We start from the raw sequence: 24600 nt of genomic DNA, 5'->3' as shown, positions 1-24600 counted from the left end.
AAGTCTATCTCTATTCTAACTATTATTCTAGTAAATTTGGTTTTATACTTACAAGCCAGTTTGTGGTGTTGTTGTATTACTTAACTGCCAAGTTCAGCCAACAATTTAGCTGCGAGGCTATTTGTTACTTGCATTATTATTATTATGAATAGTGAAAAACAACAAATAAAGGATGTAGACCTCTGAGCTCTAGGTAAGCCAGATGGAGGGGAGGCAGGGGGGGAAGATGGATTGCATCCACAGTAGACAATCAGTATACTCAATGGAATAGCCCAAAAGATGCCCTGTGAACCGGGCAGGGCAGGGGAGGAATTCAGATTGCTTCCATGTTAGTTACCCTGGCATGCCTTTCCTATCAGCTACTGATTAGAAGGCAACAAGGAGAACATCCCCCTCAGCACATCTGAAGATCCCCTTAGATACGGTTCTATTTTCCTGCACACATGGTTCAGGGAAGGACAAGAATTTTCAGCAACAGACATACAAACACTGTTCCCCGTGGTGATTTGTTAGCAGGAGAAGCACTCCCTGCATCATCAAAGTTAAGAAGAGGAGAGGGAAGGAGGATCCCTCTGTGCTTGGTGCCAAGGGGTTAAAGTCACACCAAGTTCCTGAAGCCAGTTGCTTCCAAGTCAGAGTCTGGCTGCTGGCTGCGGTTAGTGGGAAGGGATTTTGTTTTTTAATAACATTATAAATAGGGCTGTGTTCAGCTTGCTGCATGCTCACTCTCCCTTCCACCTTCTCCCTCCTCCTCCTCCTTCTCCTCCTCTTGCTGCCGCTGCTTCTCCCTGCACATCCATCACAGCTCTGTGGACATGGACCGGTCAGGCTTCGTACTCAAGCTCTTCGGCTTGCTGCTATGCCTCCTGCCCGTTCTCCAGGCATGTCCTCAGAACTGCCACTGCCATGGGGGAGACCTCCAGCATGTCATCTGCGACAACGTTGGGCTGAGAAGGATCCCCAAGGTAGCTGAGCAGACGCGTCTCCTCAACCTGCAGAGGAACAACTTCCCCGTCCTGCCGACCAACGGTTTCAGGGAGATGAAGAACCTCGTCTCTCTCCACCTCCAGCATTCTCACATCAAAGAGATCTCCAGCGGAGCCTTCCGGGGCCTGAAGCAGCTGGTCTACCTTTACTTGTCCAACAATGACATCAGCGTCATAAAGATGGGGGCCTTCGATGACCTGACGGAGCTCACCTACCTCTACCTAGACCACAACAAGATCCCAGACCTGCCCAAGGGGCTCCTCTCCCCACTGATCAACCTTTTCATCCTGCAGCTAGGCAGCAACAAGCTCCGAGAGTTGAGAGCAGGAGCCTTCCATGGGACCAAGGATCTCCGCTGGCTCTATCTCTCGAACAACTCTATCAACTCCATCCATCCTGCGGCCCTGGACGATGTGGAGAACCTAGCCATATTCCACCTGGATAAGAACCATCTGACCAGCTACCCTGGGGCTGCCATGAGCAAGCTGAGAGTGGTGGAGGACCTGAAACTCTCAAACAACCCCATGAAGATCATCCCGGATTTAGCCTTCCAGTCCTTTGGGCGCTACATGGAGACACTCAGCCTGGAAAACATGGGCCTAGAAAAGGTAAGCGGTCCACAGAAATTTCCCTCTCCCTTCCTAGATCTTACCCATTCAAAATATTCCATCTCGCTCTTACCCAAATTCCACCCCGTTCTAGCAACAACAGTGGGACATTAATGTAGCTCCCCACACAGTTTTCTGCCCACTCCCTGCACCCGCTCCCCATTTTGCCAGCACCAAAAAGGAAATAGAAATTAAAGTAAGGCACTATACTGGGTTGAACAGAGACGATTTAACTTCTGCACCTAACCCAGCCCCCTCCTTGGTCATTGGTTCAATCATTTGATGAGCAGGGAGAGTGTGACAATCCCATCGCCCTCCGCTGATCTGCATGGATCAGCGGAGGAGGGGGGCAGTCTGTGTGTGCAAAGTGAGGGTGCAAGGTGGCCATACCCACTGTTGGCATGCAGGTGATGAAGGGCTGCCCAAGGGCAAGGGTGACAAACAAGGTTAGCCACCCCAGGTGAGCCATCAAGCCATGAGTTTATTCTCAGTGGCTGAGACTACCAGGTGCATCACTTCTTTACATATGAATGAATTGTTCCCCTTCACTTCTGCGGGGAAAGCAACCTTTGCCCTTCGGAGGCATTGTTGCCTTCCATATACAGAGGCACCTCAGGTTAAGAACTTAATTTGTTCCAGATGTCCGTTCTTAACCTGAAACTGTTCTTAACCTGAACTACCACTTTAGCTAATGGGGCCTCCCACTGTCACTACCGTGCGATTTCTGTTCTCATCCTGAAGCAAAGTTCTTAACCTAAGGTACTATTTCTGGGTTAGCGGAGTCTGTAACCTGAAGCATCTGTAACCCGAGGTACCACTGCATACCCCCAGCCACCACGATGTTTGCAAACGCTTCTAATGCAGACTTTTCAAACGCAGTCTCTTTCTGTTCTGCCACACTCATGCCTAAAGCACAGTTAAAAAACAGAAGGGCTGGCTGGGTTCTCAGTCGCTCCCATCACAGTTATACAGTGGTACCTCGGGTTACATACGCTTCAGGTTACAGACTCCGCTAACCCAGAAATAGTACCTCGGGTTAAGAATTCTGCTTCAGGATGAGAACAGAAATCGTGCTCTGGTGGCACAGCGGCAGTGGGAGGCCCCATTAGCTAAAGTGGTGCTTCAGGTTAAGAACAGTTTCAGGTTAAGTACGGACCTCCGGAACGAATTAAGTACTTAACCTGAGGTACCACTGTATGGGGCAAAATAAGTGGGACACCGTTTGGGGTGCATATCCTGCTTTCACTCCACATGCAGGGGAAATGAGCAGCAGGAAGCAGGTTTCAATCCCCCTGCTTCCAGTGGTGTGTTTGCAGTGCACCTTTTAACATTATAATTCATTCCGACAGAGGAAAGACAAATGCTACATTTGGGAACAACATTGATGGGGGAAGGAAAGCCACACAGCCTGAAAGTAAACCCAGTGGTTTGCCACAGCCTCCTGGGTGATTTGGAGAAGAGGCAGCATGTTTCGAAGCATAAGCTAGATTCAGAAATGGGGGGGGGGGGACTGACAGTTTTCTTTGTAGTTTCTTTGTAGGGAAGGTGAAAGCATTTGCTACCTTCTTCTCAGGAGCCTGGAAGGCATGTTTAGTTGGGGAAGAAGAAGAGGGCAACGCCAGGTTTGGAAAAACATGACTGGCTGCTATGGATGGGGGCAGGGGAGGAATTAGTTTGGTTCACATTTTAACGGGAATCCACCTAATTCCCACTTCTTGAGCCAATCAAAATGAAGCTACCCTTCAAGATGTGCACGTCACTGAATTCAGTGATGCAGTTCTCCATCCAAATAACAATAACAATATTGTTTGTTTGTTTGTTTGTTTGTTTGTTTGTTTGTTTGTTTCCCGCCCATCTGGCTGAGTCTCCCCAGCCACTCTGGGCAGCTCCCAATCAAATGTTAAAAACAGTACAGCATTAAATATTAAAAACTTCCCTGAACAGGGCTGCCATCAGATGTCTTTTAAAGATAGGATAGCTGCTTATTTCCTTCACATCTGAAGGGAGGGTGTTCCACAGGGTGGGCGCCACTGCCGAGAAGGCCCTCTGTCTGGTTCCCTGTAACCTCACTTCTTGCAATGAGGGAACCGCCAGAAGGCCCTCGGCGCTTGGATCTCAGTGTCCAGGCTGAACGATGGGGGTGGAGACGCTCCTTCAGATATTTACAGGAAAGGGTGCACAAATAAGTGTGCATTAGTGAAAATAATGTACAAAGTGTATTATATTAGGGGAAACTGCTTGCAAAAATGTGTAGTTTATAAGGAATGTGCAGGCTTTAAAAAATAATCCCAAACTGATGTGGACATAGGATAAATGGAACTCAAGATCAGAAAAATGAAAATTTGAGAGAAAATGAAGTGGGCAGATTTGCCCATCCCTACAGGTCATGCCCCTTTGAAGCAAATATCTCAATGATGGTGGGAAATGGGTAAGTGGGATGTGAAAAGGACAGGACTCCCTACACAGACTCTCTCCCCTGTTTGTCAAACCTGAAGAGCTTTGACTGTTTACATCATGGCTTTTATCAGTCATGGCTCCCCCCAAGGAATCATGGGAACTGTAGTTTGTTAAGGGTGCTCAGAACTGTAGCTCTTGGAGAGGCTTCCTAACAACTCACAGCACCCAACTACAGAAGCAAATCGTTAGCAAAAAAGCACTTCAGGTGCTAGTGAAAATGCAAAATAACGATAAAAGGTGATAGGTTTATTATTTGCATTTCACGCTCCTAAATTTGAAATAAGTTGTTCTGGAATAATTTCCTAGCAGTCAGTTCTCTCTCCACCAAGCCCTGGGACCCTTTCCTCCTTCAGGTTGCTCCTGAACGGAAACGAATGTTTTTCTGCATCACTGTTCACATTTCCACTACCTACCTCCCTGTCCACTATCTGTTCTAGTTACTCATTTGAAATTCCTCCCCCTTTTGCCTTCATCTCATCTGTTTTTAAGCCCTGTAACCTGGAGGCTTCATGGTACTACATGGAGCCTGCGATGCTTTCAAACTAAATAATATTGAATAATAACAGCCATGGTTGTGGTGCCTGTCCTCCAAAATGAATGATGCAAAGGCTGTGTCCGTTTGTATAGTGAGAGTGATTGACAGGCAGAGACTAGGTCCCCAACCTTCCCCAACCTGGTGCCCTCCAGATTATATTGGATTGCAACTCCCAGCAGCCTTATGGACAACTTCCATTGTCCAACCACGTATGGAAGAAATCATCTTGGGGAAGGCTGGACTAGGAAATTAATGGGACAGAGTACTGGAGGCAAAAGGCTGGCACCCCTATACCTGCCGTTTGTAAAAGGGAGAGTAAAGCTCTGTTCCTAGACACCAGACTGATGGCCTGTTATTGGAACGAGTAAGTGAATGCAGTGACCACCGCAGAAGTGGAGGCTAACGTCAGCGACTGGTGAGTGCTCTGCAGTCAGGTAGACTGAGCACACATGAGGACTTTTGCATCTTTGCCTCTCTCCAACCTTACACTTCATAAAGAAGGGTTTGTTTATTGACTATCTCTCAAGAGAAACCCTCACAGCGCTCCACAAAGGCACTCTGTTCCTATCAAGAGAGCTAGAGGGACATTCAGGTAATGCAGCAAAATACTCCTCTTCTTCTCGGCAAATGAGTCATGTCCCCGAGGCTGAAGCATCATGCTTGAGGTGCTTTTCGTAAACAGGAGGCAGCAGTGACATCACACTAGATGGAGCATGTCCCAGATGGGGGGGAAGAGACCACATCAAACAGAAGCAGAAGGATCATGGAAGGCTTCCAGGTGAACAAGGAGGGAAGTTTCCAGCCATGCTATGTACCCATGCTGAGGTTATCCAGGTGAATCAGCACCAAAACAGTGACCCTCAAAGAGATGCTAAGGGATGCAGCAACATGAACCGCCCGCCCCCCCAGCAATAAAGCTCTGTGAATGGCAGAGTGTTGGCAAACAAAATTAAATACACATTTTACACGGAAAAGAAAATCATCCAGAGCACAGAGCTAATACAGGGTATCTACACTGTCAATATTTCACTGGGGGGAGAGAGAGATTCAATTGCTTACTAGAACTTCAGGTCTGTGCAACTAAAATAGATTAAAGCACAAATCCACATTTTTAAAATGAACTTTTTGCAGTGTGGAAAGGGACAGTCTGAAGGCATCATAGATTATGCATTGAGAAAGTGGGGTGAAAAAACGATTAACAGGAAGTCATGTAAACACCCAAGAAGCAATTCAGGAGAAATGCTCATTGTCATATGAGCCTTGTACACAAATTTACTGTGTCCGTAAATACCAGACACAGTCTAAGATCCATGTAAGCTTTGTGCAGACGTATCAGGATGAACGGTGAACAAACAGATTCACCCGAAGGAGCAAGATTCACCCCAAGACGCAAAGTTATGAAGCAGGTGGTGGTGGCAGAGAGGGAGGAGGGAGTTTTCAGGGATGGGGATTGGCAACTGGCAAATTATTCAGGACTGGAGCAATGTGAAGTCCTCTTGATGAAAGAGCTTTTCAATTTCCAAATTACAACAGTATTCAAGAGCCTCAGAATTGCATACATGCTACCATAAAGGTATTATCTTGTGACACACTTTTAAAAAACAAAACAACCACTTGAAGTAGTTGTGGAACTCTGTTAGGCTTTACCCGAGCAGAATACAGTATACAGTACCTAAAAGAACAATGGGGTTTGGATTGTTGAATGAATTGTATAAACTCAGAGACACACAATGGTGATTTTCACCAGTCCACAATCCTGGCTCACGGTTTGAAGTTCAGTTATACCAGCAACTGGATTACTATTTGACAGTTACATGTATTTCCTATCCGAAAAGGATGGTATCTAATCCAGAAAGGAGAAGTCCACAAGGGAGCTGTCCACAGCACCATAAACCAGCTATGTCTTTTGCCATCTGGCTCGTGAATGGATGATACTCACTGATCCCATTCGAAGGCTGGAACTTCAGCAAAGCTCCACAGGAAAGGAGGGTCTCAGGCGGAGTTTCGAACACATGCTGGAGCCTAATCAAAATCTCCCTTCCACCTGTGTGGACCCTCAGTTCTTCTTGCTTCTTCAATCTACCTGTATATACGTAAACCTAGTCTAATCCCATCTATGCAGTTTCACATACTCCTCTTCATGGGTTCTGTTGGGTGACACGGAAAGAACCAAGCCAGATGAAAGAAGTTGATGCTGTGGATCCTTCCCCCATGCCAGCATTACTGCTGATATAACCTGAGAAGGGGATCCATGCCCACTTCCCTTTCTCCAGCTCCCTTAACTCTCTTCTCCTCGCCCCCTTAATTACTGTGCTGTGGACTTTGGTTCTCCTTTTGTTTAGCAATCCCATATGGTTTGCTTACTGGCACACATTGCTACCCTTAACATGAATTCTAAACAAAGCTTCTAAAAGCTGAGAATTTGCTATTTCAGTAGTCAAAGTAATGAACACAACACTTTTACATGTAGTTTCAACATTAGAGGTTTCTGCAAGCAGATAGCAGACCTAGGCATTTAGTAATGGTTCAGTTTGCAGGCCAGAGTACCAACCAGCCAAGGCTCAGCTGGCAAATACCAGAGATGACAGTGCAACCTTTTGGAATGGGTCAACAGACTTCTCAATGAGCAACCAAACAGAGCTACACCTTCCCTGGGAAGATCACAAATTCAAAAGATGATTTAATCCCTGCCACAACTAAAGGTAAAAAGGGAATGAACAGGAAGTAATCTATATAAACACTCAGTCTCATCTCATCCTTTCAGACAATAGCTACACTAGATGACTCCAGAACAAACTCAGCACCAGGAGGTACAATATCTAAGAGCAGGTGCATAACACCACTACACAAAGGAGCAAGAATTACAACATCTGGCGGTGAACCGCAAAGCCCTCTAGAATTGCAGCACATCTCCTTCAAATATATACAGCTCTTTAAGATGAGATGCTTGCCTTTGCATCTCGTGTGAAAAAGAGCCCTGCCAACAACTCAAGGAGAATGTTCTGGGATTCATTCAGTGATGGTCTGTAGAGGAATTTATTCAGTGATTAGTTGATTCTTGTGACGTGTTGTGGAAACACTGGAATGACTTGTAATTTTATCCGGGCTTAGTATATATTCTTTTCATTTCCCTGAAAGGGAATAAGGGGAGTGGTAGTGGGGAGAACATTGTTGTAACCACTGGTAGATGTTTTGAACCTAAATTAGTAGTCTCCAAGGAAGTTTATGTTGTTGGGTTTGTGTGCATGGGAATTTTTCCAAGTGAAGCAAGGAGCAACGATGACAACTAGGCCAAGAAATAACTGCTTTAGCTCTTTACCGTCTCGTAATTCTGTGAAAGAGCTGTAATCTCCAAGCAAACCTATATATGGCATAAATGTACATATTATGCAGCATCCCGGTCAGGAAAAAGAGAAAGGGGAGAGGAATCTTGAGTCACTGGAAATCTGCCTTGCTATTTCTACTGTGCTTGAATGCCAAGTGTAACTTTCCATTGAGAGTCCACCGGGTTCTGCCAAAGTCTACAGGCCCTTGAGTCTCCACAAATACTCCTCTCCATGAATGTGGCAACTGGGTGCCAGAAAGGATTTCAACTATGAAAAGCCAAATAATCTCTTTGCTTGTTTGGAAATGAAGAGATGTCTAGAAAGAAGCTGGAGGCAGGGAGAGCGATGGAGGTTGTCGGAACACACATATCTTTTAAATAATATGAGGCACATAACCCCCCCAAAAAGGTCATCAATGTCTCTTCTAATCAGAGAACAGCCTTGTACGCTACACATGCCTGTAGTGTCATGGTTTCAGATTCCAAGAGCTTAAATTCAGCGACCCTAAAGTATGAAGACAAATACTAAGGTGGTCCTCCTTCCACCCTTCGCTCTTCTCCGGAGCTCAGGAAGATTCATGCTGCAGGGAAGGAAACTAAAGCTCAACCATGTGTAGTCTGCCCCTGTTTTTGTCTTTTACAAAATACAGCTGAAGAAGTTTAAAGTGGAAGACGCACAATGGTGGTGGTGGGGAAGGCTTGCTAACCTTTTCCCTTCTAGAAGTTTTTTTTCTGAAATGGCTGCATCTTTCTTTCTTTTCTTATGAGGAAAGCCACCAGAAAGAGGAGTGGGGAATTTATTTTTTTAATGGGGGGAGACTACACAAAACTCAGCATCATGCAATTTGGTCCTAAAGCCTGCTATAATTGAAGGAGGAGGAGGAGAAGGAGGGATACTTATGGCTAAATTCATAGTTTAGGTGTGCATGTAAAAATCTAATGGGCATTCCACACTACATCCCCCACCCTGGTATTGATCCCTGAAACACTGATCACTGATGAAGAGAAATACAGAAAGAGAAATGGGAGTTACTTAAGAGTGACTGCTGGACTTTGGTTTGGAGTCATAGAAACAGAAGAAGAGCCTTGTTGGATCTGACCCAAAGGTACATCCATTCCAGCATCCTGTATGTACAGTGTCCAACCACATGCCGACGGAAAGCCCAAAAGTATCCACACCAAGTCCAAATGTACTGCCAGAAAAAAAAACTGATTTGTCAACTAGGCCCAAAGGATAAGCTTCTCCTTTCCCTGCTGGTTGCATGATGATTGACACATGTGCCTGTGCTTCAGTTTTCAGATAAAGCATTTGCTGGCGTAACCACACTGAAGACTGTTCACATTGAGAACAACAAACTGTCCAGTCTTCCTGGGAACTTCCCTTTCAGCCGTCTTGAGACCCTCACCCTGTCGAACAACCCTTGGCACTGCTCCTGTCAGCTAGCACCTCTGCGCAGGTAAAAGAACACCTTGTTCTATATCTCATGGGTGCAATGACTCCCCTAGTCCACTCTTGTGTATGTGTGTTTGTGGATAGATAGATGATTGATTGAGTAGATAGATAGATAGATAGATAGATAGATAGATAGATGACAGACAGACAGATAGACAGATAGACAGACAGAGATAGATAGATAGATAGATAGATAGATAGATAGATGATAGATAGATAGACAGATGATAGAGATAGATGATAGATAGATAGATATAGATAAGATGTACTGGTTAGCTAATGAATCCTTGCCAGTACAAGGCATGAGTTGGTAAATCTCACTCAGGAGATCTACCCTGACAACCACACTGTTGTGACCATGCAAATTTGCTTTTTCTTCTGTAGGTGGCTGGAATCCACTCGATCACGCCCTGATGCAGCCTGCGCATCGCCCTCTTCAGCTCGAGGACAGCAGATCAGAGATACCTCTGCACTCCGCGGTTGCAAGGTCCCCACGAAGAGGTCCAAGAAGGGAAGTCGCCATTAAGCAGGCAATTGTTCCCCCCCTCCTGTTTTCTATTTAAGATGCCTTTCAGAGAACCCTTCCCACACAGGCTTCGCCTGATCACACCCAAAATTACCCCATAAAATATTATGAGACCACACCCATAGTATCAAACAGGTGACACGTTTTCTAGCACCAGTGTCTGCCCATGTATATTTGCAACCAGAGAAAGTGAGGCGAGTGAGGTCCTGATTCACAGTGTTGTGCCGTTTTTCAGAATGGGAGGGCCTGCCATGTTGCTCTAGCCTAGACAGAACTAATGGCTAGCTCTCCGTTACTAGTAGTGTCAGCAGCAAAGCTGTTCCATAGGCTTCTTTGAATGGAATCCTCATCTACCCATCCCTGAGGCCCACTGGCAGGGCATAATTACGTAAGCTGGCAGCATAGGCACCTGGCCTGTTCCTGTTCTGTGTATCAACAGAAGGCTTCATTTTGTATAGTTGTCAAAAGTCCAATACCTTACAAAACACATACATTTGCATTACATACAAGGACCCCGTGTCCCAGAACATGGCATCCCAGTAGTCAGAGATGGATGCAGTTCAGAGAAGCGAGGTTGGAAACAACATAGTTTCTTGTTGCCAAAGGTTTGGGCAGGGGAAAGGAGTCCAGAGGAATGAGTGAGAAACAGAAAGCAACAGATGAGAGAATCTTGTTCCAAAGCTAAGCTGCTGGCTATGTCTGTCTATACCCTGACACTATGTCAACTCATCTATTGGCTAAACCCAGCTGAGCTCCTGCCTCCTGAACACTGTGAATGTACCAGAGCATGTTTTATTGCCTGACCAGAGGTGTGTGTTTTTCCATGGAAAGTTCTCCTGTTTGAGTCATCTCTGTTTTAAAATGGTCACTCTGCAGAACTTTTGAAACTTGCTGGAGGTATCAATCAGGGCGTTCTGCCAGGAACTCACTAAATCGTCCTGGGCAAGACGCTCATGTCCTCAGCCTCAGTCCCTCCACCTGCAAAATGGGGTGGTGGTAAAACTAACTTGCCTTGCAGAGTTGTTGTGAGGATTAAGCAGGTGAGGTGCTCTGAAAATGTGAAAGCGCCATACAAATGTTAAGCATAATTATTATTGCACTTGATCTGCTCAGAATACTTTTTAGGTTTATGGAGGTATTTCTTTCTTTCTTCTTCCCTGCCCTCCCAGGACCCAGGAAAGCTGGTCCAGGTGACTGGCTGCTTCAACCAATCAGAAAACTACTGACTCCATCCAAGCCCTTCATCCCCAAGCAGCTCCACCCCTTCAAGAAACATATATCTGGTAGCAACCACCTCTTGCTATATGAAGATCGCAGAGTGGAATCCACCATTTCATCCCCCCCCCCTCTGTTATTATATCTATTATTTTAAAAGATTTAGTTGTTAACAAAAAACAAAACCTAAACTTATGCATGGCAGTGCTAAGACACAGCTAAACTAGATCCTGCTGGTAAAGTACACAGTCCTCTTTCTTGATGCCATTCAGCTACTCAGTTTGTCTCTGGGATTTGCCTTCTAACAGGATGGGAGTTAACAGAGAACATTAAAAGTTTCTCCACATCCCCAACCCAATGAATCCCTGATTTCGCATTGGAAACTTTGTACTTGAGCAGAACCTTAAAGTCTACCAGCATGAGAACATGAATTCGGTGCGTGGCCTATACTGTGAGGAAAATTTTGGGGGGGTTATTCTGAATGCAAATGTTGCATTGCCTTCTTTTAATATTTGGCATGGGTGCCACCTGGGTGGTGGTTGTCAGTAGGGGAGAAGCAATGGGACAAATGCTGGAAGATTACTGAAAACAAGGCATGGGGTGGGAAAGAGATTGAGCAACAGTGACATGTGAGCAATTCCCAGCTCCATCTATATTGCACATCTGAACTGGTTTAAGAATCAGCTTTCCCAATGCAGGAAAGCTTAAGACACTGGTGAGGGGTTCTAGGGATCTCCAATGGGGAATTCTCAGCACCCACACATGCCAATATTCCTTAGGGTGAGCAGTTAAAATATTGATTTCATAAGTGCAAATATGGCCACAGACTGATGTTTCCCTCCCAACCAGTTCAATGTAAGAAAGAGACTGAATCACCAACTAGAGGGCTGCAATGGTTGTTCTGCCCTTTTGAATGCCCAGTCATTCAAGAATTTGGCATCTGATGTTTGATATCCCATTTGAACTGCCAAATGCAGAACCCTTATATCCAATTCCATCTAGATGCTCTGTGTAGGAAAACAAATCAAAGAACAACATCCTTGCCCTGTGCTTTGCGGAAACATGAGTGCAATCCTGGGACTATATAAAACAGGGACAGTGATTTGGGTCTTTATTCCTGGTATAAATAGATTCTCTCGCCCCCATGCAAGAAGGACATCAGGCTCTGGTAACAAAGTTATCCTTACCATTTTTGTGGTAAGGATTTCACAACTTGCCCTTCAACCATACATGAGCGGCAACAATGGATTTATTGGACTTCTTTGAGCTGGGATCTCCAGAATCTACCTATATAACATATGCAGTATAACTCTCCAGGTTCAGCTCATAAGAGATGGAGCATCTCTCCTGTTTGAGGCGCTACCACAGTGAATCTGTACTCAGTTGTAGCAGTATGGGTGGGCTAGCTGGTCATCATGAAAATTAACAGCAGATTTTCCTCTCTAGGCTGATCAGACTAAACAGAAATCTAGGGTTCATTGGAAGTGAAGCCCTTTTTTTACTTGGGGGAGGCAGGGACTGGTTCCTCAATTACTGATTTTCTAATCACACACACACAACCGTTCCCCAAAAGGCAACTTGGCTATTGCCCACCATTACTGATCCTCCTGGTCAGTATGCAGATCCAAGAGGGGGTTGGAATGGCTTCTAGGCTGCACACTCGGTTCATGTTGAGCAATGACAAAGCCTAATGGATTTGGACGGCATGCCTTGCAAATGGAGATTGCGGCCCAGAATCCTTTCTGCATGCAAGGCTCTTGAGCCGATTCACAGGGGTTCATTGGCAGACAATGAAACAGAGGAGGTTTCTCTTAGGGAAGATTGAAACCCACAGTCCTAGAACAACAAGATATCATAAGGTGTGTGTATATAAAATGGGCAGGGGTGGGAGGGGGGAGGCGACACAAAGGGATTCTTACCTGCCATCCTGAAAAAAAGATTCCTCCATCCACCCTATGACATATAGCTGTTTGCAGCAAGATGACTGTGGCTTATCACCATGGATTTTACCGTACGACAATTTCAATTTAACTGCTTTTATTTTTTTTAATCCTGAAGGTTTATATAAATATATAATATTTATTCCTCTGTTACCGAGTGTAAATGACTCCAAGGAGGATTTTTTTAAAGAAGAAAACAAAACAAAACACCAAGATCCTCTTACTCATATGTAGAAAACAAATTATATATTTTCTTATGTACAACTTCTGTATAAAGCTATTGCTGCAAAGATGAAGTGACCAAGTTTTCATGCATTTTTATGTGTCTTCCATGAGTCAGAAACTGAGGTCTGTCAATAGACACTACTGAATGATATGCGTTGCGACCCTGCTATTGCTACAAGAGCAATCCCATAGACTGAAAACTCTTGACAAACACCTTGCACCTGGGGACACTCAAAATATGGTCTCTGGTACCTGTACAGCAAGGGTGTTCCTCCCCTCCCCCGTTGATGTCGCTGGACTATAGCTTCCATTATCCTTGAACCCTGGCCATGTAGAGCTGGGCTGATGGGAGTTGGAGATCAAAATGTCTGGAGGGCCTGAAATACAGTCTGCACAGCATCTTTTCTGAGACCCTTCTCTTCATCCAGGATCATTAACTGCAGCCTTCCAGTGCTCTACTTTTGGTGTTGTTGCAGAAAATAAGCACAGGCCACAATCATAGATGCATGAGTCCCTAACTTCACTGTTTTCAAATACAGAGCTGGCTCTTTCCAGGACTGAAAAGCTGGCACACTGGAGACTGTGCAGTCACAAAAACGACATGGGAGCACAGCCTTATGTCCAGCCATACAACCTGAAACGTGCGCGAGTATCACAAATATGTCCCAAGGGGCCCAAACAATACGGCAGCACGGTCTTGTATATTACCTAACAGCAGCAATGCACAGGGCTGTACGTGAGATCTTCTTAGAAAGCTTTGCAAGAAGCTGCCTGGCAGAGCAGAAAAGATCACCTGCCACACCATATACTGCTCCCCTTGTTTAACCCCATCGCCAAAGCTCCTTCACTAATATCCATAGCTCTGCCGGCACAAGGGGAGAGAGTGTGCACATGATCCACGTTACACTATGAGGGCCAACAAATTGACTAGCTATGCATCAGAATGAACATCAAAGGAACAAACTTCCAAGCAAGGCCCTTTCCTTTAATAATAATAATAATTTATTATTTATACCCCGCCCATCTGGCTGGGCCTCCCCAGCCACTCTGGGCGGCTTCCATAAAAACCAAAAATACAATAAAATATCACACGTTAAAAACTTCCCTGAACAGGGCTGCCTTAAGATGTCTCCTGAATGTCAGATAGTTGTTTATCACTTTGACATCTGCTGGAAGGGCGTTCCACAGGGCGGGCGCCACTACCGAGAAGGCCCTCTGCCTGGTTCCCTGTAGCTTTGCTTCTCGCAATGAGGGAACCGCCAGAAGGCCCTCGGCGCTGGACCTCAGCGTCCGGGCAGAATGATGGGGGTGGAGACGCTCCTTCAGGTATACTGGACCGAGGCCGTTTAAGAGCAACATGTGATGCAGCCATGCAAAACGATAAACACACACAACAGGGCTTGACTTAGAATCATAGAATGATAGAATCATAGAGTTGGAAGAGACCACAAGGGCCATTGAGTCCAACCCCCTGCCAAGCAGGAAACTTGGGTTACAGGTTTGTCCAACACCAAGAAACGCCATTGCCCATATTCTTCCAGTGATCTAGAATGGCAGATTTCCCCCCCTTCCATCTCATGCATCCCTTTAAAGGCCAGCTACACCTTTAGTTAGGGACGCGGGTGGCTCTGTGGGTTAAACCACAGAGCCTAGGGCTTGCCAGTCAGAAGGTCGGCAGTTTGAATCCCCGCAGCAGCGTGAGCTCCCGTTGCTCAGTCCCTGCTCCTGCCAACCTAGCACTTCAAAAGCACACCAAAAAGTGCAAGTAGATAAATAGGTACCGCTCCGGCGGGAAGGTAAACAGTGTTTCCGTGCACTGCTCTGGTTCACCAGAAGCGGCTTAGTCATGCTGGCCACATGACCCGGAAGCTGTACGCCGGTTCCCTCGGCCAATAAAGCGAGATGAGCGCCGCAACCCCAGAGTGGGTCACGACTGGACCTAATGGTCAGGGGTCCCTTACACCTTTAGTTCCCAATTCAGCCATGTCAATTTCCACATTCAATGGGAATTTTCGAAATGAAAATTCATGTAATCATGTTCTAGCTATATATATATATCTCCAAACAACCATGTTTTCTTGTGGACAGCCTTCCAAGGGTAGGCTTCCATGCCAAGGGTGGGCAGTGCAAGAGGCCAAAAAAGTGGGTGGGATCAGAAACAAAAGTGGGTGAAATAACATCTATGACTCTAACCTTTGCACAGCAGGATACATCCCAACCATGCAACAAAACAGAGGCTTCTGCACCAACCATCTCTCCATGCAGGCAGTCAAGAGGCATTATCAAGGTTCTAGAAGGCATCCCAGCCAGGCAAAAGCATTCCAGGATGATGTAGAGCGAGGGTGACAGCGATAGGTGTGGCCAGGAGATGGGATGGCTGGGGCAGAGTCCCCAAGGGTCAGACACAGAGGCTCAGAGGACTGCATTTGACCCCCTGAGCTGAGGTTGCCCACTCCTGCAACAGAGGAACCTTCACAACCCAAAGATTAAGGGTGACTCACCACTATCTCCCGCATGTTCATGTTGTTGATGATCTTCTTCATGACCTCAGGAGGAACTGGCGAACCTGCAATGACTCCTGAAAGACAAAAATGCATACCTTGAGAAGTTGCCTAAAGGACACTGCAAGTTTACAAAGCAAGTCATGACAATGGCTGCATACAACATCATCATCATCATTAGTAGTAGTATTATTATTATTCCCTTATTAACCCTGACGCTTTGCAAATCAGCCGAGATTTTGATAGGGCAGACAGTAGCAAAACATGTGAGTATCGTTTGTGTGAATCCAAACAGTGTAATTCCATACTTGTATTTTTATTTGCAGATACTTGGTTTGGGATGCCTTCCATTCAATATTTGCAGTCTGCCTGGCCTCTGCTGCCACACACTGGTGGATGCAGTATTTTTTTTTTAAATGGGAAACCAATGTATTGTCTACCTTGTGCTATTTCAGTAACAGAAATAGCAAAAAAACCCCGCAAACTTTCAGATTATTAAGCAATAAAAAGGAAGGTGTGCTTGATGGATTCCTCATGCATGAGGATAAACATAACATGATTTAGTCATTCACTAATATACTCCACTAATTTTTATTAACATTTTGCTGCTCTTGAAAGTGTCACCAAGTTGAAGGGAAGAATGGTCCCTAGGTGTATGTCTGTGCTGCTGGATCAAACCCATGAGATTACTTACCTCAAAATATTTGAGTTTGGGGAAGGAATGGGCAAGATCAACCAGCAACAGCAGCAGCGCCCCCCCCCATTCACCTAGAAATGAGCCAATTCCTCTTTAAAAATGGAGAAAGCTGGCTCATTTTTAAAGGAAATTAGTTTAAACAAAAGCTGCAATCTTTGGTCGAATAATTAAGAACTTATGCTGACTGGGGTTGATTTTAACAGATGAGGGCAAGCCTGAAATGATTAAATGGTGAATTAAAGGCATGCTTTTTAAAAAGCATGTTACTGTAATGGGGAATGAAAAAATAAAATATTAAAGACAACATTTTGTTGTAACCATAATAGCATATTTTAAAAGTAGATTGCAAGCCATCTAACACTTATTTCAGTACCATTAGAAGGTTGTGGTATATGCAAACTGATGCAAATACATTTGATTCCGTTTAAAGTTTGTATTTAAAAGGCATCCATTAGCATTTTTTTTAAAATGTGGGGCTGATAAACCTCATTTAAACATGCTTACATTTGGGTTCTTATACTTACCGCCCCGAAGAGCTGAAAGGTTGTAGCTGGCAAAATCAGGCTGAGCTAGCATATCTATGAACATGGTTGGAGTGCCGTGAACATGGGTACATCTTCAAATAAAGACAAAGAATTGCAGGTTGCTAAAACGAAGGCAGGAGCATGGCAACTGCTTCCTCCACCTGATTCGGACTGCAGGTATGAAAGCTCAAGTTTGTCTTTATTCCTTGTAACCATGGGGAAATCTTTTCCCAATGCAAAGAAAACAAAATGTGCACAAATGTTGAATGCATGCATGTCCCCCGTTGCCTAACTCCACACATGAAAGATGGCTCCCCAGCTTCATGGGGTACCAGGAGCTCCTGAAAGATCCTCAACCACCTGGCATTGGGGTTCCCAACATTATGAAACCAACACCAAGCTGTCAAGTGTTTAGTCAGCGCAAAGCAAAAAAAGCAGATTTTTGTGACATATGAAAGTGGCTCCCAAAAAAGGCAGTTGTTCTAATAACACCCCTAACCACCCACCCAATTTTTTAAAAGCTCAAAATGTTCTACAAGTGGGAAAATTCTATTGTGGAATACAAACATGCCCAGTCTGTTTCTGCATATACTTTCTTCAGAGGCAAAGTATATCCGTTTCAATTACAGTGATTCCTTCAGAGCAACATAAATGAATTTCCACATTCTCTTCACTCCTGAAGACGGCAGTGTGCTGTAATGTTTAGTGTGTGTTGTGTTCTCCCAATAACATTCCCTCACTTCCCTCTACACCATGTGCAGAATTTGCCTTCTTGAATGTTGGAGCCACAATTGGTCAATCCACCGGATCTCATCTTTCAATGCAAGAGAAGCCGCTAACTCACCAAGAGTTTGAGACTCATCGGCTACCCTCACCTGGCTTAGCCAGCTAGTCGAAGCCATTTCCCAGGGTGTGGCTGCTGTCCCATGATGACAGCTTCTAGGAGTCACAGGCGCAAGCAAAATGCAGGGTGGGGACCAAAGATGGACAAACCTCCCCAGAAGGAGCACAATATGACCCCCCCACCAGACCCCCACGACCCCCCCTAACACCCCATACACCCCAGTATGGCCTGTATTTAATAGACAGCTAATTCTTTCTAGAACTAAGCTTAAGACGGACTCTTACTTTTCATGGTCCAGGGCCTTCAGTGCTGCTTTTGCATCGAAGCTTAGAGACGGGAAGACAAGACAGACGCCATGAATAGCCATCAGCACGCAGCCTGCCACAGACCCCAGGCAGTGGTAGAGAGGGACAGGGAGGCAGCAGCGGGCATTCTAGGGTCAAGGGAAACAAAGACAGCGGTGGACTTGCCTTCCAGTGCTGGCTCTAACTTTGCTTACAGTTCATTGTCACAGAGACCAGAGGAATGCCAGCAGGAAGCCTGGGGTGGAGATTTGCATGGGTGGGACAATGTGTGACTGTCAGAAAAGTGTATGTAGCTTAAAAATTTCTAACCATCAAGTAATAGCCACTCTTAGACTAGAACATTCACATAGAATTAGACAATCTCTAACTAATACAGGATATGAGTGTGCCACATTCAGGTTAAGTATATAAACAGGGGGCCTAGAAATTGAGAATCTGGTGGCAAATGCACATTATTGATCCTTGCACCTTTTTTAAAAAAATGAAGTTACTAGTCATTAAATTTCTGGCAAAGACCTTGAAAAGTGTATCTGAAAATCTGAGAAACTAGGAGGGACAATGATGTATAATTCTACATTACCAGCATCACACACACACACACACACACACACAGCCCTCACTCATTACTTAGGGGACACGATTTTGCTCCATACAGTTAGTGTCTGCATGCTCAACGTTAACCAATAGACTGAGATGACTCACCCCGTCTTGAACTCTCAGTCTTAATCCAATGAGGAATGCATTGTTCACAATGTTGTGGTGAGAAAGGGTAGCTCCTTTGGGGCTTCCTGTTGTTCCCTAAAGGAAAGAGATGTTTTACTAGCTTGTTTAGACCTCACCCACAGTCATGGGCTAATTACAAGACTTCAGATGCAATACATAAATTGCTGAAATGCTATAACATGGATGGGCAGCCTGTGGTCCCCCAGATGTTGCTGAAACACACTAGCTTCTCCATTTGTGGCCTAGAACAGCCTTTCTTGATCTTGGGTCCCTAGATGTTGTTGGACTACAACATCCATCATCCCTGGCCATTGCTCATGCTGGCTGGAGCTGGTGGGAGTTGGGAGTCCAACAATATCTGGAGGGCTGTTTGTTCCCCATTCCTGATCTAAAGTGTGATGGTAAGTAAAGTATGCTTTGCCTGCCTGCCTGCCTGCCTGCCTGCCTGCCTGCCTGCCTGCTGGCATATGCTTCACCCCTGAGAAAACAGGATGCTAGACTAGATGGGCCTTTGGTCTCATCAAACAGGTTTCTTATGTTATTCTAACCCATGAAAATTTAGAAAGGAAATGGAATTTGGACAGGCACTGGAAGTGGTCAGGAAGCTAGAACTTCTATGTCACTTCTTCCTTCTCATAGTTACTAATCCTTTTGATCTTAATACAGTACTACCATACACACTAGCTTTTCCTTGTTTTCTATAAGGTATTATCAAAATATTTTGGATTCCCCCCCCCAAAAAAAAACCACACCATTATTTTTCACAATCCCCAGATAACAAATTCCTGCAAATGTAGGCAAACATTTCTGTACAAGTGATTCAGATCTTGATCTTCAGATCTTGGCTTATTTGGTACAGAATATTCCTGTTTTCTGACCATTGCAGGTTGCATTATTTGAACACCAGAAAAAGCACATTTGGTACCCACTGAAGTGAACTGGATGTTGATAGGTTCTTTGCAGTCCAGCGTCTTCTGTATTTCCTCTAGTTGCTTCTTGTGTCTGCTGTCTCCGGCCTGCATCACATCGTTCATTGAGAATGCACCGGGCAACTTGGAGTCTGAGGTGATTACAACAGAAAGCTCTGGTAACCTGATACAAAAAAAGGAAGGTGTGCTCAGTAACAGGGAAAAGCAGAATATAGTTTGCCACGGTACAAGCACAAGTTCCGGGAATAAGCTCCAGGTACAGTATATGGACCAATATTTTCCCCTGCCCCCAGAAGCTGAGAAGGAAGATGGGAATAGGAATTCATGAATGGACTCTTGATGTTTGATGAATGAATAATCTGAACTGTTTTATACAATCCCTCTAAATTTAACCAGGCTTCAATTTCACCCATGGCTGCTGTGCTGACCAAAAAAAAAAAAAAAAGCAAATTGATGGTTGAGTAATTTCATAACGTTTTCATTATTCAGGTTCCACAATTGACTCATATGGTATTAACACAGTGCCACAGTGGTTTTGTGCTGAAGAGACCTTGCTAAAGAATTTTAGGATGTTCTAAAAGTGGAGTTGGCAGCAGGTTGGATTCACAGATAAGAGACCAGAACGGACTACGTGGGGTTGGCGGGTCTCTTATCTTTCCATGAATGTTTGGAGACTGAGAAATAGTTTTTAACACACTGGCTGTGGTTCCAAAGGTCATCCATGCCAAATGCCTATGCATCAGACACACATAGATTGTCCCCTCAACCTTCCTTAGCAGGAACTGCCCATGTCACAGCAAATCACCTTTTCTGTTCCAGCAATAAAGGTTACACAAAAAGCGGCTTGGCCTGGATTCTGCTATGAAGACCATAATCCACTAAGTCTACCAGTAATTCCACTTGGCTTTATGACACCATATATGCATAAAAGCCACAGGACTCTGGCAGATACAGATCCTGCTTGCAGAATACTCGGGAGGTGGGGTGGAGAAAGACGCATAGGAAACTGCCTGATATTGAGCCAGGCCACTGGTCCATCTAGCTCAGTCTTGTCTACACTGATTGGCAGCTCTCCAGGGTTTCAGGCAGGGCGCTTTTCTGAGCCCTACCTGGAGATGCCGTGAGTTGAACTTGGAACCTTCTGCATGCAAAGCAGGTACCGTATTTTTTGCTCTATAAGACTCACTTTTTCTCTCCTAAAAAGTAAGGGGAAATGTGTGTGCATCTTATGGAGCAAATGCAGGCTGCGTAGCTATCCCAGAAGCCAGAACAGCAAGAGGGATTGCTGCTTTCACTGCGCAGCGATCCCTCTTGCTGTTCTGGCTTCTGAGATTCAGAATATATTTTTTCTTGTTTTCCTCCTCCAAAAACTAGGTGCGTCTTGTGGTCTGGTGCGTCTTATAGAGCGAAAAATACGGTACTTTAAACGCTGAACTATGTCCCTTTCCCCAAAGGAACAGAGGAGTGGTTTTTTAAGGTCCGGCACTGGCAAACCATTGCAATAAATAAACTAATCCATTAATTATACATATGTATGAGAGGGTACAACTACACTGCATGGTTAATGGCGATCCTTTGGCCCTTGTATTCTTCAATGTTACTGCATCAACAAAAAGTATTGTTGCAGAAAATGAACTTATTACTGTTCATTAAGTTTTGTCAGGCATTTTTTCCAAATCGGGTATATATTTTAAGTGGTTTTGAAACGTCTAAAAAAATCAAAGGGGTCCAACAGAAAATTGGGAACATGCGTGAATACAGCTTGTGAGTATTCAGGCTGCTCTCAAGGAGGGCCCATAATAACTGTTTGGCACATCTTTCCTGCTACTTGAAATCCTTTTACTGGACGTCAGCCTGAGACCTTGGCGTGCCAGTCACAAAACCATGGTGGGTTAAGTGAGACAACGGCTTTACTTTAGTGTAGAGAGCTTCACATAGTCCTGGTTCTCATTGCCTCAGGCAGCTACAAAGGGACAGAAGAGAGGGGTTCCTCCACATGTTGTTGGACTACAGTCCTCACCATCTCTGAACTTTGGCTTTGCTGGCTGGGACTGATGGGAGTTGGGAGTCCAACAACATCTGGAAAGCCGCAGCTTCGCTATCCTAAGGAATGTGGCAAAGTGTCAGGTTTCAGGGAATACGATCCCTCCCATGGTAACAGCCAAGAAGCAGAGAAACAATTAAAAGTTCTTACCATGTAATTTAATAATACAGTGGTACCTCGGGTTAAGTACTTAATTGATTCCAGAGGTCCGTTCTTAACCTGAAGCACCACTTTAGCTAATGGGGCCTCCTGCTGCTGCTGCACCGCCACTGCACGAGTTCTGTTCTCATCCTGAAGCAAAGTTCTCAACCTGAAGCACTATTTCTGGGTTAGCGGAGTGTGTAACCTGAAGCATATGTAACCTGAAGCGTATGCAACCCGAGGTACCACTGTATTCACAGAAAGAGATGAAGGAATGCAGTCTTCCCTTAAAAAAAATGGTGTTGCTCCAAGTAAAGTCCCACCCCATTACATCTCTCCCTGCGTCAGCTCATCTGAGCTTTCTGCCTCTGAGCTCTCTGTTCTACTATGCTCAATGCACGCCTGGTCCGGGGGGGCGGGGTCAGGAATGCTTTCTAAAGACACTGAGTCTGTCAGCTGTCTCTCCCCTGGTGCTTCTTCTTCCTGCTGTTCCTCTTCCAAAATTTATCAGCTTCTCCCCTCTGCAGCCTCTGAACTATGCCCTTCTGCAACCCACTGTTCTAAATCTATACTGTCCTCCTGTTCTCGGGAAGGTTCAGGAGAAGGCGGCGGGCCAGTCCCCACCATTCCTCCTCAGTCCAGTCCCTGACACAAGGGGTGAAAAAGTGAAAGAACTGAAATGGTCCTTAAACTCATCATCGTGTTTCCCTTATGGTGTGCTCCAATGTAATAGAAAATCTGAAAGCCCCTCCCGCTCTTGATCTTGTGGCTCCTTTGATTGATCGTGTGGATACTTATCTGGGCACTTTATCAATATGAAAACAGTGTTTAAGACTGGGCCTTGGACGAGACTAATGAGCAAATGCTCAGCGAACACTTACTTCTTGCTCTGTAATGCTCCTGGATTAGAATGTTCCAACTCAGGGCACACTTGCTTCAAGATCTCATAGTACTTCTGAGATTTGAACTGTGTAGGGAACACCAGTGCTTTGCAGCCAACCTAGAGAGATACACGTAAGGATGAAGCAAATGGGACACAAGGCAACCTGTGCAAAAGAGCAGCCATTCCAGGTGTTTTGAACCACAGAAGTCTTTTCAGCATCAGCCAGCGTGCTTTTGTTATGTCTTTTACTGCTCTAGGTGAACTTTTGCGTACCCCTACCCCTTCCTATAGGGATGTGGGTGGCGCTGTGGGTTAAACCACAGAGCCTAGGACTTGCCGATTAGAAGGTCAGCAGTTCGAATCCCCGCGACGGGGTGAGCTCCTATTGCTCGGTCCCTGCTCCTGCCAACCTAGCAGTTCAAAAGCACATCAAAGTGCAAGCAGATAAAGAGGTACCGCTCCAGTGGGAAGGTAAACGGCGTTTCCATGTGCTGCTCTGGTTCCCCAGAAGCGGCTTAGTCATGCTGGCCACATGACCCGGAAGATGTACGCCGGCTCCCTCGGCCAATAAAGCGAGATCAGCACCGCAACCCCAGAGTCGGCCACGACTGGACCTAATGGTCAGGGGTCCCTTTACCTTTACCTTACCCCTTCCTATCTACTTATTAAAAATGATACACCACTTGATTGTAAAAAACAACACCCCCAAAACCCTCAAAACGGCTAACACAAAGAATAAAATGCCTTACTGTATGCTCCAGCAGCATTGCAACAGTAAATTAAATTATCAAGACTTCACTGGGATACTCTTTTCTCCTTTTAATAATACAGTGGCATCTTTATACCCTCCACTTTACAACTGCACTTATGCCATGGGAGACCTGTGGACACCAAGAGCCTCTCAATCATGTCTTCTGGAATGAAGGAGATCCAGTCTGTGTGCCCAAAATGCAGGCAGATGGTCATTTCCATATGCCCGTTTGAGGCAGGTATACTCAAGAGTTTTGCCACCGCAGGGCCAGCCCTTAATGAGACTCATTTCCAAGTTAGTGTGCACAGAAAGCAGCCTCAAAGCTTGATCCTTTGAAAGAGCACTGAAAATACATCCCGCTGAATTCAGTGGAAGTTACTCTTAAGAACATTACGAAGATGTTCTCATAGTGTCGGCCAACGAGGAAGGAAACAAACACATAGGAAAAATAGGAGCAGTAAGAACTGCAAACCAACAAGCAAGAAACATTTGCAAGCTGAAACAGCATTTTGCAAGGCCACTAGTGCCAGATAAGCTTGTCTTATTGCTTCCAAACTTTTTCCCACAGCGAGAGCAAGCAAGAAGTAGAATTACCTACTGCAGCTTTTGTATTTCACCTCCCATGGTATTTTAATGATTTAGCTCCAAAGCTAAACCAGAAAGGTAAGTACAAGAGGCCTCTTAATCTGGGCAGGGATTATTTTTTTTCACAAGACACTTAATAGCTTTAATCCCTCATTATTAGGGATAAGAAAGTTGAAAGGCTTAAGTCAGCGATAATTGCCATAGAGGGAGACTATGTTGATTAGGAAATGTTGAAAGAAGCAAAAACAAAACAAAGAAAAACCATATATGCTCCTTGGAGGAACCATGGGATATAAATATAATATAATATAATATAAGAAAATACAGTCCATGAACATAAATGCTCAATTTTAGCATCTGGGTATTGGTCTTATATTTTTTAAAAAGTCATCTTAGCTCATA

At 44.9% G+C, this 24600-nt stretch overlaps 2 protein-coding genes across 2 annotated transcripts in view; one reads left to right on the top strand and one right to left on the bottom strand.

The window, feature by feature from the left end:
- Positions 1-24600, bottom strand: part of ACSF2 (acyl-CoA synthetase family member 2) — a gene marked incomplete at its 5' end in the record, with an annotated part of 58005 nt that overhangs the window by 21241 nt on the left and 12164 nt on the right. The window contains 6 exon segments of the mRNA XM_081184567.1: positions 15773-15849; positions 16994-17085; positions 18122-18270; positions 18845-18940; positions 19795-19957; positions 22861-22979. Coding sequence (XP_081040693.1) covers positions 15773-15849; positions 16994-17085; positions 18122-18270; positions 18845-18940; positions 19795-19957; positions 22861-22979 — 696 coding nt within the window.
- On the top strand, positions 705-11459 carry CHAD (chondroadherin). The gene is made up of 4 exons (XM_081183874.1): positions 705-1595; positions 9206-9369; positions 9750-9895; positions 11061-11459. Exons 1-3 carry the CDS (start codon positions 816-818, stop codon positions 9889-9891), a joined length of 1086 nt encoding a protein of 361 aa, XP_081040000.1. The 5' UTR covers positions 705-815; the 3' UTR covers positions 9892-9895; positions 11061-11459.

The sequence above is a fragment of the Podarcis bocagei genome (genome assembly GCF_964188305.1).
Source record: "Podarcis bocagei genome assembly, chromosome: 2".
Taxonomy (NCBI): Eukaryota; Metazoa; Chordata; class Lepidosauria; order Squamata; family Lacertidae; genus Podarcis; species Podarcis bocagei.
The sequence above is the reverse complement of the archived record's forward strand: the minus strand, read 5'-3'. Positions and strand labels throughout refer to the sequence as shown.